Source organism: Podarcis muralis, chromosome 7 (genome assembly GCF_964188315.1).
Source record: "Podarcis muralis chromosome 7, rPodMur119.hap1.1, whole genome shotgun sequence".
Lineage (NCBI taxonomy): Eukaryota > Metazoa > Chordata > Lepidosauria > Squamata > Lacertidae > Podarcis > Podarcis muralis.
The window spans coordinates 59,206,612-59,219,056 of NC_135661.1; the positions used below are offsets into that span (position 1 = coordinate 59,206,612).

At 50.2% G+C, this 12,445-nt stretch overlaps 1 protein-coding gene across 1 annotated transcript in view; it reads left to right on the forward strand.

Moving 5' to 3' along the window:
- Positions 1 to 591: 591 nt before the first annotated feature.
- Positions 592 to 12,445, forward strand: part of LOC114602908 (bone morphogenetic protein 8B-like) — a 30,492-nt gene continuing 18,638 nt past the window's right edge. Inside the window, exon 1 of the mRNA XM_077931891.1 lies at positions 592 to 1,718. Within this exon, the coding sequence (XP_077788017.1) occupies positions 1,262 to 1,718 (457 nt within the window). The 5' untranslated portion in view covers positions 592 to 1,261. The remainder of the gene's footprint in view (positions 1,719 to 12,445) is intronic.

The window sequence follows — 12,445 nt, forward strand, 5'->3', positions numbered from 1 at the left end:
AAGGAAAGAGCACAGGGAGAGAGGATTGTTATAAACTCAGCCTGGAGAACCAATCTGAGAAGTCCTACCAGCGCTGAGAGTTCCCGGGAGGGTCCTCTGTCGGTCGGGAAGAAGCAGAATTGCAACCAAGCAATTCAGAGCAAGACGGCTAATAAGCCAGTTAAAACACGATGACAAAGTTCCTGTGGGTGCGCTCACATTAAGTTGTCTCACAGCTCTTTCCACGCTACCTGTTTATATCAGCACAGCTTACTCCCTTTGTGGCGGGGCGTGCCTTTGCTCTCTGCACAGGTGTTCACACCTTGGCCAGAGATTAATTAGGAGCGGCTTAAGGACTCCAATCGGCGTGAAGCTGCCTGGTTTGAGAAGCAACGGCTTCGAGCAGCAGTCTCTTATAACAAAGTACGGGATATCATACACGTGCATTTTGGAGAACTGTGACCACGTGTGAAAACCCCAGCACCTGAGACGCAGTCAATGCACAGTCAACGGGAGTGTGAGTGAGCACAACCTTAAACTCCCATCGCCCCCGACAGCTAGAAAAGCTGGCTGGGGCTAATGGGAAATGGAGTCCAACAGAGCCACGATACCTTTGACCTGCACAGGCGGTTCTTGGTTCTTCTTGCACTGATCGTAAGGTAGCAGCACCTGCTCGCCCAGAGAGCTCTAGTCCCCGAGATATGCCGCACTGCGGTCTCTCTTGTCCTCTGTGGGTGCCCCCAAGAAAGGGGGCGGACACGCCACCCCCCCCCTTCAGGCCGCGACCAAGCTGCACTTTTGTGCCGCCATCATGGTTCTGCCTCTTCGCGGCAAAAGAATTGCGGTCTCTGCCCCGAGGAGCTGCCCGTCTGGGTCCCAGCAGCGGAGCAGCAACAGCTGCTGCTGAGGAGGCGGGCGGTGCCGGCTCAGGCGGGTCTGTGTGAAAGAAGGCGGGGAGGTGGCCCTCGCAGCCGCGCGGCCTCCTCCCGGGGCCTCGCGGGGCGCGTCAGCGGCTCGGGAGCCTCCCTTCCCTGGGAACCGATCCAAGGGAGCTTCGCTCCTGGCCGCGGGGGAGGCACTCTGCACGCGCTCAGGGCCCCTCACCGTCGCTCGGCGGAGGGCAGGGCTGGAGCAGGCGAGCGGCCGCCCAGCCCGTCCGACGAGCAGCAGCACGTGCTTCCCGCCTCAAGCCGCTTAAAGGGCCGCCCCGACGGCCGCGGCGCGCCGGATCCGCCTGCGCCCTGGCCGGGCTGCTGCTGCCACCGCCGAGCTGGGCGCCAGGATGCGGCTCCCGCCGGCCCCGATCCCCTTGCTCTTCCCCATGCTGCTGTTGCTGCTGCTGGCGGGAGAGCCCTGGGCCCGCCGGGCGTCGAGCCGCGCCGCCGCCTCCTGCCCGCAGCAGCAGCAGCCGCCCCAGCAGCGCCGGCTCAGCGGGCGAGAGCGGCGCGAGATGCAGCGCGAGATCCTGGCCCTGCTGGGCCTGCCGGGCAGACCCCGGCCCCGGACGCGACCCGCCCCGACGGGCACCAAAGCCGCCGCCCGGCAGCAGCAGCAGCGGCAGCCGCCCTCGGCCGCGCCGCTCTTCATGTTCGACCTGTACCGCGCGATGGCAAGCCAGGACGACGACGACGACGACGGGGACGACGAGGGCAGCCCCTGGACGCCGAGCTGGGCGAGGAGTCCCCCGCGGAGCCGGGCCGCCGACGGCGCCGACACCGTCATGAGCTTCGTCAACCTGGGTGAGTGAGCAAGCGAGCGCTCCGACGGCGCTGCTCTCGAGGAACCTGGCATGGGAGAGCGGCCGCCCTCCGACGCCAGGGGCTGAGAGCCAAGCGGTGGGCGAGGCCGGGGTGGGTAGAGGGTGGTCTGCAGCCGGGGACCGCCGTGCGGACCAGTAATACTGTACAGTAATAACAAAACCCCTAAATTCGGCTACTGGCGTGGAGAAATAAGGTTTTGTGTGTGTCAGGACGACTGGCTCTTCTTGGGTGCTTCTGCATTCCTGGGCAGAGGTAGCCCATTTTCTGAATTACAATACAGTGGTACCTCGGGTTAAGTACTTAATTCGTTCTGGAGGTCCGTTCTTAACCTGAAGCACCACTTTAGCTAATGGGGCCTCCTGCTGCTGCAGCGCCGCTGGAGCCCGATTTCTATTCTTATCCTGAAGCAAAGTTCTTAACCTGAAGCACTATTTCTGGGTTAGCAGAGTGTGTAACCTGAAGCGTATGTAACCTGAGATACCACTGTACTGAGGTGGAGGTGGAGGTGGAGGCAGGGAACTGAACTATTATTTTGCTCCTGGATCCAGCTGAGTTACCTTCGTGTTCTAGTCAAAAAAGCAAGTAGATCTTAGAAACTGCAAGTCTACCCATCCTTGGCCTCGTCTAGGGTGTGCAAAGGGCCAGGTGGAATTCAAGGTCTGCAGATTTTAGGCTGTGCAAGCGGCAAACTGAGAATGAAGTAAATTTGCACCTTTTGGGAATGTGCACAGGATTGCAATCTTGGTGGCATGGTGGAGCCCCACAAAATGTCATGACACTTCATTCCCAGACTGACTTTGGGGAGGAAGCTGTCTGTTGAAAGGGATGGATCCATGGGGTGGGAAAGCCCTTCACCCCAAGCAAGGCAGTCCACCCAGCAGTCTCTCCAACAGACCTGCGGGGGGCGGGAGGGAGACTGACAGCGGCAAAATCTCACCCTGAGAAGAGAAAGCAGACAGAGCAGCAAGGTGTTTTCAGGGGGTCCTAGAGGAAACTTAAGCTACTCACTGAGCACTTGGGTGAGGGAAAACACCAAAGAAAGGAAGCAAACCTCCCCACCCTTCACATGATTCAGGTCCCACCTTCCAAATGTGGGGTCAGCAGGAGTCACCTACTTCCAACAAATCTTGCAGAAAAAATTGGGGGAGGGGGAAAACGCACCCGTCACACTCCATTGGCAAGAAGAGCAGGGCAGAAATGTGATCATTAACAATAACAACAACAACAACACCCTTGCTGTCCCAAGTTGGAATAATACAGTAAATGAAAGAAGCCCCCCACAGGCAGAGTTGGCCAACTTGAACAAAATATGGGGGAGACAGGTAAGCCCCCCAACATAATCACATGATGTGGTGTATTCACACCCTTTGAATGGCAATACCCATCAACTTTGAAGGGGGTGTCCCAGCCCCCTCAAATATTTTATTGGGGGGGTGAAGACCCCATAGCCCCTGGGAGTTGGCTCCTATGAGCATCAGAATTTCAAGCACAGGGGGCAGAGATAGAGAGACTGCATGCATTTTTATACAAGCTGAAGGCTTCAGGAACTTCCCTACCACTTGATGGCATATCATTGTTTTGGCTTTATTTTGGGGAGGCATATCAGTCTGGATAGCAGAATTCCAACTTGTCTGTACTTTGAGGATTATAGGACTAGTCCAGATTCACAATCCATCTTAGGGTATAATGTTATTTGGCTGTTTGCAGCCCGGGGGTGGGGGCAAACAGACGGCCCTAGAAGGACCACTGTGCAATCCATCCAGGAGCCAAAGGGGTCCTGTGGCCACCCTGTGCTACATCTTAGTACAGTACATTCAAATGATTCTCTCTCTCCAACTCCCTGTGTATAGACTAGCCTGGTGCTTTTTGCTGTTGTTTTTTCATTCTGTTTTTTTATGGGGATGTTGAAGCATGCAGCCACATCAGGACCAGCATCCTGATAAGCTTGATGACTTAACTGTGCTGATTGTGCCCTGACCTGCCCTCATGCACATGTTGCCCCTCTGTAACTTGCAGGTGGTGATTTTTAGCAGTGAGTGACTGGTGGAGCCTGGGTGGGGGGTTCTCATGGTGAAATGTAGCACAACTGCCTTTTATCACAACTAGGAAGAGCAATGTGGCCAAGCCAGAATGTGTTGGATGGAGAGCAGGGGACTCAAGGGCTTCTTTGCCACCTACTGCCAAGCATCCCTCTTGATGGGGGTCACTGCTCCATCAGCACTCAAGGGCAAGAGGGAGGAAAGTGGGGTGGATTGAGAGCCAAGGTGGGGCTTCCCCTCTGGCTGGACCAGGCTTGCAGCCTTGTGACACTTGGAGCAAAGCTTCCAAGGAGTCCCATTCCAGGTGACAAGCAAAGAGGCACTGGAATCCTGTTGAGCCAGTTCTTGTGCCTCTGAACTGCTGACTTACTGAAACTTGGTTGTGTGAGCAGTATATGAAGCGGCTGTTCCTTAACCTGCATCCCTCATGTGATACTTCAATTTTGAGCTGGCCCTCTCCTGAGGGTACATGGTAGGTAACAATTCAAGAACCGGTATGAAATAGATGCAATCAGATTGAAATGTCTAAGTTGGCCTGAAGGAAGCAGCCTTGAATGGCTTCTTTCCCTCCCAACCCTGTCCCATTACTAGTTTATGTGAGACACAATCCTCCCCACATTCATTGTCCAGCAGCACAGTCAATCGTGAGGCAAATATGTGGGTGCTTCCAGGTGGGCCTTTATTCTGGGATGGGGGATCCCTGCTCATGCAAGCTTTTTGCAGCATCCACACGAGGTGGTTGTTATTAAAATGTCAGCTTGCATTACCGCCCTATTTAAACCATTCAGCATTACATGTGAATGCTGCCCATAGTATTGCTTAAAGTGGCACAATCCTGGTCTAGCTTTGCCTATTCTGCCCCTGCTCTTGCCAAGCAGTGAGAAAAATAGGGTAATGATTAAAAGGCCCGCCTTGGGTGGCAGAACACAGGCTCTGATCCAGCTCTTGTCTTGCATTTGCACATATTAGCATTCCAAATACGGGAAGTGGGGGTTACATATTAGCATTCCAGATACTGGAAGTGGGGGATACATATTAGCATTCCAGATACGGGAAGTGGAGGGTACTTCTCTTCCTTCTCACTGCACCCCACAGCGGGAATCCCGCCCTGTAGCTGTTGCCAAATCCCCCAAGCAATACTAGGAAGCTAATTAAAGCACATATCCTAATTAGCTTTGAAGTGTGTGGGAAGAATCCACATAAGAGGCAGGTGACATTTGTAACTGTGGGAAAGGTTGATGGGGAAACATTGATGTGCCTTTCTGTGGGTTCTGGCAAAAAAAAGGAGGGGAAGGAAGACAATGTGCCCTTTTAAATGTTTTTGGACTACAACACCCATCATTTCTGGCCAGTTGCCAAGCTGGCTAGGGCTGATGGGAGTTGTAGTCCAGCAAGATGGAGGGCACCAAGTTGCCTGCCCCTGTTTTAATGAGAGGGAGGTGGTGCAAGCTCCCAGAAGTGAGAGGTCTATTTTGGAGGGGCTCTTGCACTCATAAAGACTATTGTATGGAGGAGTTAGCCCAAATGCACAAAGGAGCTTGCTTTGTGCGCAGAATGCACAAGAGGCACCAAGTTAGGCCTCCAGAGGGAAATCTTTATAAATGGCTTAGAAGAGGAGTCCCGCTCCCATCTGCCCCACCAAGCTCAGTTTTTCCTCAGCCAGCCTCCACCTGCCTACCTTCTCACTTGCAACCTCTCCAGGTTTGTGACACTGCCTGCCATGTCTCAGTGTTGCTCTTGCACAACTAAGGAAGGGAGAAAGAAGGGGACGAAAGTAGAAGCAGTTGGTTCTGCCTGCTGTCTTGGAAGCTTGCTGTGCATTTCCCCATAGAAAGCAGGGTACCTTTATAGTCCACCTACTGTATAATCCACTGGTACACCTGGAGTGTTCAGAGCCTCAGCCACTACCTGGATATATCCAGGTGCAGACTCCAACCTAGCTGTGAACTTCGTCTTCAAAAGAACAGGTTGTACTCCCAATCGTCAGTTTGTCACCTCTGTCTTCCCCACCACTTCAAGATCTCCACAGCTTCCTGTGAAAAGTACCTTTGGGAGACCCTGAATGACTGGAATTTGTCGTGTAAGATGAATTGCATTTTTTAAAAAAAACAACCCAAACCCCTCAAACTCTACTATTCATCATTTAGCAAAAAGGAAGCCACATCTACCCTTTTGCCAAGTTTGTGAGGTGATGCAGGTTTGTAGCAGTTTCTGAGACAACACAGGTTCAAGTCTTCCCACCAACTGGTGTTCCTTTGGCTATCAACACAGTGGCTTGTTCATCTGGGCAGAGTGCACAGAGGGCTGTAGCTCCAGCAATACCAGCAGCATTGCACTTTCATTGTGCAAAAGGTCCCAGGTTCAATCCCAAATGGCATCCAGGTAGGGTTGGGAATGTCGCCTTTCTTAAACTCTTGAGAGCTGCTGCCAGTCAGTCTAGGCAATATGCCTGACTTGGTATAAGGCAGCTTCCAGTGTTTGGGAAGGGAATAAAACCACCCTCTTACCCGAGACCATTAATGAGATTAGTTCCCTGCTCGTATATCACTTGCTGGTTTTTAGGGTTTGGAGTGCTTCTGGAACAAGTTGGTTGCTTCCCAACAGGCTCCTGCCCGAAGCTTTTAACACACCGCAATTTCACACTCTACGTGCTCTGGAAATGTGGGTTAATTTTCTTGATAACCATAATTAGTGGGTTTTATCTCTTCATGGCTTACAAACCAGCTATGCTCACCATTGAATGTTGCGGGGGGCGGGGGAGCAAATTCTGATCACGGACTAGCAAAATATGTTGGCATAAACTTAAGTAACTAGGAAATAGAACCAACTTCAGCCTCATTTAGTTTGGCATAATTTGTTCCTGGTTTTTAAACATTCCAGAATTCTTGGAAGGGAAGGGGCCATAGAGAAAAGGATTGAAGAAGGAAGGAGAAAGACACAGATATATTTTGGAGTTCTTTCATAGACACAAAACTTGCCCTTTCTTTTGTTTGGTGAAAGGCATTGTATATTGTGCTGATGGCGTTTCAGAACAAAAATCTTAATTCTATACTACACCTCATTTCCATTGTTACACAACACCACTTAAATAGGCTCAGGTTTGTTTTTTTTGTTGAGCAGATTCAAAGGAAAAAAAATATGCCAACATCAGACATTACCCGTTTTAATGAATTTCTCTATCTTTCATACAGCCTTTCCTGTATGGTACAAATAAAAGATGCCAGCCTGTCCACGCCTGTTCAGTGCAGGGCGAGTTCATCTTTGGTAGCCTCCCAACAAGGAAACATATGGGAGGCCTCTTGCACCAGAGAAATTCTGAGGACGTTTTAAATTTAGGATTCTCGCTAGCCGCCCTGATTTCCAGCGGAAAGGGCAGCTGCATCGCGCTCCCTGCCTCAACCGCAAGAGCTTTGGACCAAATGCCAAGAGGAAACTGAGGTTGTCTTCTGGGAGTCGCTCGCTGTCCATGGTGACTATTTTTGGGCAACGCAGAAAGCTTGGGGGAGCCACCCAGTTTAATGGCTTGCTTATGTCCTAGGAATGATGGAGCTGGGCCTGCTGCATGGGCCTTGCCTGGGCTCTTGGCAGTCTTGCCAATAAAGTCTTTGGGCACAATCTTGGGAATTTCACCTGCACAAGCACCCCCTCCATCCAGAAAAGAGTGGGAGTTTGCATCTGCTTCCTCGTGGCTGAATTTTGCAATTGGATAATCAGCGGTTGCTTCTGCTGCCATTGTGGGTGGAGCTGCATCTGCCAATAAACTTCCTTCTGTCAAAGCAGTGCTGTTGCCTCCATAGTTCAGCAGAGTTGTAATTTGAAAACAGCAGCAGACTCTTAAAAGGCCAGTGAGACTGCCTAAAAACTGTGGCTATTTCCCCAACTTCTAGGAATTTAATATCAATCTATCTAAATGGATATTAATGTTTAGTGCTCTTTCTCTAGAAAAAGAGGTGCCGAAACTCACTATGAACGCCTCTTTTGTTCTCTTATAAAGGCAATGGTGCCCACCTGAGAGGTGCCGGAACTGAGTTCCAGTAAGTTCTGGCTCGAAAAAAGCCCTGTTAATGTTCTATATTATATACTTAATATAACATCCAAAATATATCTGTTTCCCAGAGAGCAGCACAGGAAAGGAGCAGTGGCACGCAGTCCTGGCATCAGCACCTGGGCTGGTTTGGGCATTCCTGGACAGGTGCTGCTCACTGTAGTGGGGGGGGGCAGATAGCCATGTACGCAGTTACAGGTGCTTGGTTTTTTTGGTTTTTGGATTTTTTTGTTCTTTAAAATACAGTATCCTTTCCTACAACAAAATGATGCTTATTCCCAAGTAAATGTCTTTAGCACCAGGCCACTCTACTTTTTTGAAGCAAGCTCTACTTTATTCCTCTAGCCATTGTGGTGCTATGATTTAAATGACTTTACAATGCAAATCTGCCCATACTCAAGAGTTTTTCTTCTTTAAAAAAAATCGGGGCCAACGAATTTTTCTTCTTCTTGTTTTTCTTTTTGCTTTGATGTACCAGGAAGGTAGAAGCAATTGTTCTGGTGTGTGTGTGTGTGTCAACTGAAGTAACATGCAGGGTTGGTTAAAGCCATTAAGTCCAAATTCACCTATTTGTACCACTGGCTGAACCCTTCCTCCTTGCAGGGTCCAAACTCCTGCCAAGCTATTCTACAGCTTCCCCCCACAAGTGGAAGACTTTGGGCTCTCAAATTTAGCAGCACCCTGTGCAATGCTAAAGTTCGGGGGGGGGGGGGAGCGGCTCACGCTTCATTCTACATCTTGTTTGGGCATCATCAGCACCCAGTGTGGCCAAACCAGTTGTGCTATCCTAAAACTGCCTCTGCCCCCCCTTGTTGTAGGAATACAGGAAGTTGCCTTAGACCGTGTCAGACCAATGGTCCATTGAGCACAGTATTCTCTACACTGTCTGGCAATGACTCTCACGGCTTTCAGGAATGAGGGTTCCCCAGCCCTACCTGGAGACAGGCCTTCTCAGAGGTCCAGAGGGACCCAGGCCACTTCTGAGGCACCAGCCATAATAAAAATGAAAAACTACAACACACAAATAAAGTACGCAGAAAAAAGAATGAGACATAATCTGAATGTTTTTCACATTTAACAGATGCTTTCCTAGCCTTTTTCTGTGCACATGCACTAACTATCGAGGGGGAATCTAGCTTTCATGCAGTAGTGCTGCTGATATTAAGCCCATTCAAACACTTTTGCCCCATAGCTGAATGGGGATAGTTGTTTACCTGCTTCAACATGTTGAAACATTTTGGCCTGATGTACAAAGAAACAACTTGTGAAAGTTATCCGATGCTAAAAGCTTAACAAGCTGCTGGATTGGAGCCCCGCTTTGAGATGGAGGCCCAGGTTAAACCTCTCTCCAACTCCAGTTGAACCTGGGGACTTTTGCTCTGCCCCTGAGCTGCAGTGCTTCTTATCCGGCTCATCTCCCCGCTCAGTAGTTGGAACCCTTGAACAATTAAGCCTTTGAGGGAGGTCTTGACTTCGGCATGCAATTTTAAGGTTCACATTCCACAGAGGGCTGGCATTTTGTTCACTCAGCAGGGACAGGGAGGAAGCTCCCAAGTATGACAGTGATGGCCTCCCTAGTTCTTTATCCTGGCATCTGGAGGCAGACTGCCTCACACCATGGAGACCCCATGCAGCTTTCGTAGTCTTCCAGTTTATGAATTTGTGGTGCACTTGGGTCATTTTGGACTCTGGTTTATTGCAGCCTCCCACTTTAGATGGTCCTGCGTATTACTTCATAGTGTGGCAAGCCAGTGCTTCTGCTTTTGAGGCCACAAGTATCCACCACCACGCCTTGTGGTTGTGAATTCTGCATTATTTTCCCCTTTAAGAGGCCAACTGAGGGTCCCTCTGTTGTTTCCACCCCCTGCCACTGCCAAGACTCCCTTGTGGCAGGCTGCTCCTTCCTCCCCCCCCCCCCCATTTTCTGACTGTTGCAATGGCAAGGAGTGGTACCAGACTATATTTGAAATAAACGGTGAACAGCCCAGAACAAACTAGTGCAGCTTTTGGATTAAACCCACCTGCTGCCTCATCCTTTAAAGTTAAGAGGGCTCCACCTCAGAGGTTCCCAGGCAGGCAGCTGCCAGTTGGGGTGGGAAGCCAGGCCCGATGCCTGCAGCAGGTGCCGTTTCTGTTCCTGGTTCTTGCAAAGCCTGAGGCTGGCTAGAGTGACTTCTCTCATACCCACTTTAGAAGGGAGGCAGTTGAAGGGTCTCCTGGGAGAGCATAGTGGGTGTTTGGCAAGCTGGCAGGCAACGTGGTTGCCTCTCAGAGACAGTGTAATTGCTGGCTGGTGGTCTTCAGCTGCGCTTCAGCTGGATTTGGTCTGGCCTCTTGTTTTTGCACATAAGGCATGGAACAAACCTCAGTGCAGATAGGAGAGGATTATGGTTGCACTGATTAGGTGGGAAAAGATTCTCCCTACCCACAAGAGAGAAAACTCTGCCCATATTCTCCACATAATGGCACACAGGAAGCTTTTCTTTCAAATGCCAATACTGGCAACTCCTAAATTCCTTGGGATCCAGGCCTCGAAGGAAGCCAAGAAGATTTTTAAATTTCTGGAGACCAGCATGTGGAACGAGGGAGGATGGGAAGTCAGGGGCAGCCACTGGGGTGTCCTCCAGACCTTGTTGGACTCTCAACACCCATCAGCCCTGGCCAGCTTGGCCAGTGGTCTGAGATGAGGGAAGCTGGGTTGCCAAGAACATCTGGAGGGCACCACGTTGGCATTCCCTGAGCTAAGGAGGCGCGTTCAGCTGTCTGGGCTTTTTCCTGTACCACGTATGGAATTTTTGATGCTTGTTTTTTTGTTTGTTTAGATTAATAAGGGTGAGCTGGAAAGCATGTGGGAAATGTGTGGTAAGAGGTTGGAAGCCAAAGGAATGGTATTCAGTGATCTAGTGCTTGGGGCGTCCCAGCGCTGCTATGGACGTCTAGCAGAGAAGAAACCATGCAGGAAATAAACTGAGCTGTGGAATGATAGAAAACTTGCTTAACCTGTGTCATGAATATCCCTAGGGCCACTGGCCCAAGGCATTTTGCTGTTCATGGGCGAGGGGCAAGATGGTGCCTCCTCACCTGCTACCACTGGCAATGGGATCCTTAACCCTGGGGGTAGTGGTGTGGGGCACCACATCCTCCACTGTCTTCAACTGAGGAGGCGCAGAGCAAGTCCATCCACTTTCCACACTTCAGCATCTGTCACCTGAGGCAACTGCCCCATTCTGCCTTATGATAGGGTTGACCCTGAATATTGGAAAGCTAGAAAGGCCCTTTACAGGAAGAGAAGTTCAGGTCAAGAAGCCTCTTCTTTTCTATGTCTGCTCTTGGGAAGATGGGCAGTTCATCATGGGGGCCCAGATACATCTTGGTGTATGTACCTCAAAGTACCTGTTAGGTCGCAGGGGGAGAGCGAGAGAGATGGTTTGTGCCCATGAAAGTCTGGTTGTGTAAGCATCTTATATAAGGCTGGGGGGCTGAAGTGTTCCACACTCTCCCTTCCAGACAAAGTCTTGCATTCGGCTTATTTTTTTGGCATGGATTCTGATAGATAGAGTTCTTTCAGCATCTCATTCGAATATATTTTAAGACTTCAGATTCTTTATGTGGTTCGGTGTGCCAGAATTTCCTTTTAATTTAGTGTCCGAAAAAGGCACATGGACCACTCTGAGGCAGCAGGGACTAGTATAATTACAGTGGAGGTGTAATTTATAGAATAAAATGACACTGACACACACACACACACACACACACACACACGGCTGAAGCTAAAAATACCTTGAAACTGGCAGGGGTGTAAAAGGCGTCCTGTATGCAGACCTGCAGAGATTTTTTTTATGAGGCATGCTGGAAGATGTAGAAAATAAATATACTGGAATTATCTGCAGAAATGGAAAAGGTGCTGGAAGGAATGGAGTTTTGTTTGCGTTTTAATGAGAAACTATCTAGTTTGCACTTCTCAAACCTATATATGAGCTGAAATACAACTAGCTTTCAAAATTAATACTTGGTCAGGAGCTGAAGCTGTTGTGGAGAAGCTTTTAGTTGAAATCTACCCTTAGCCATGAAGCCCTGGTTTGGGGCCAGGCTCCCCACAGGGTTGTTGTGAGGACAAAATAAGGCTGCTGCCCTTGGAGATACAGTGGGGCACAAATATGAGATGATATTAAAAGCACACTTAAGTAGAGCTGCTGAGAGGGGGAGTTTCCACTGAGAAATCAGTGCCTGTCTGCTCCCCACCCTGCACTCCCCAGTTGCACTGCAGACAATGGTGGGGCACAGAGCAAAGCCACCCTGGGATCTCTTAAGAGGTGGGCCATCATTGGGGAGGAGCAGGCAGTCCTTTAGATTCCCTGAAATCAATCTATATGGGGCAGCCTTCCCCAGCCTGGTGTCCTCAAGGTATTTTGGACTACAACTTAAGGTTACCAGATGTCCCCGTTTCCCAGGGACAGTCCCCGGATTTACAAATCAGTCCCCTGACAAAATCCATCTATTTAGTAGGAAGTTGAAAAGTGTCCCCGGATTCATTGGAAAAAATCTGAACAATTCCCATCAGCCTCAGCATTCTACAGTTGTGCTGGTTGGGCCTGGTGGGTGCTGCCTGGACCATCTGTAGG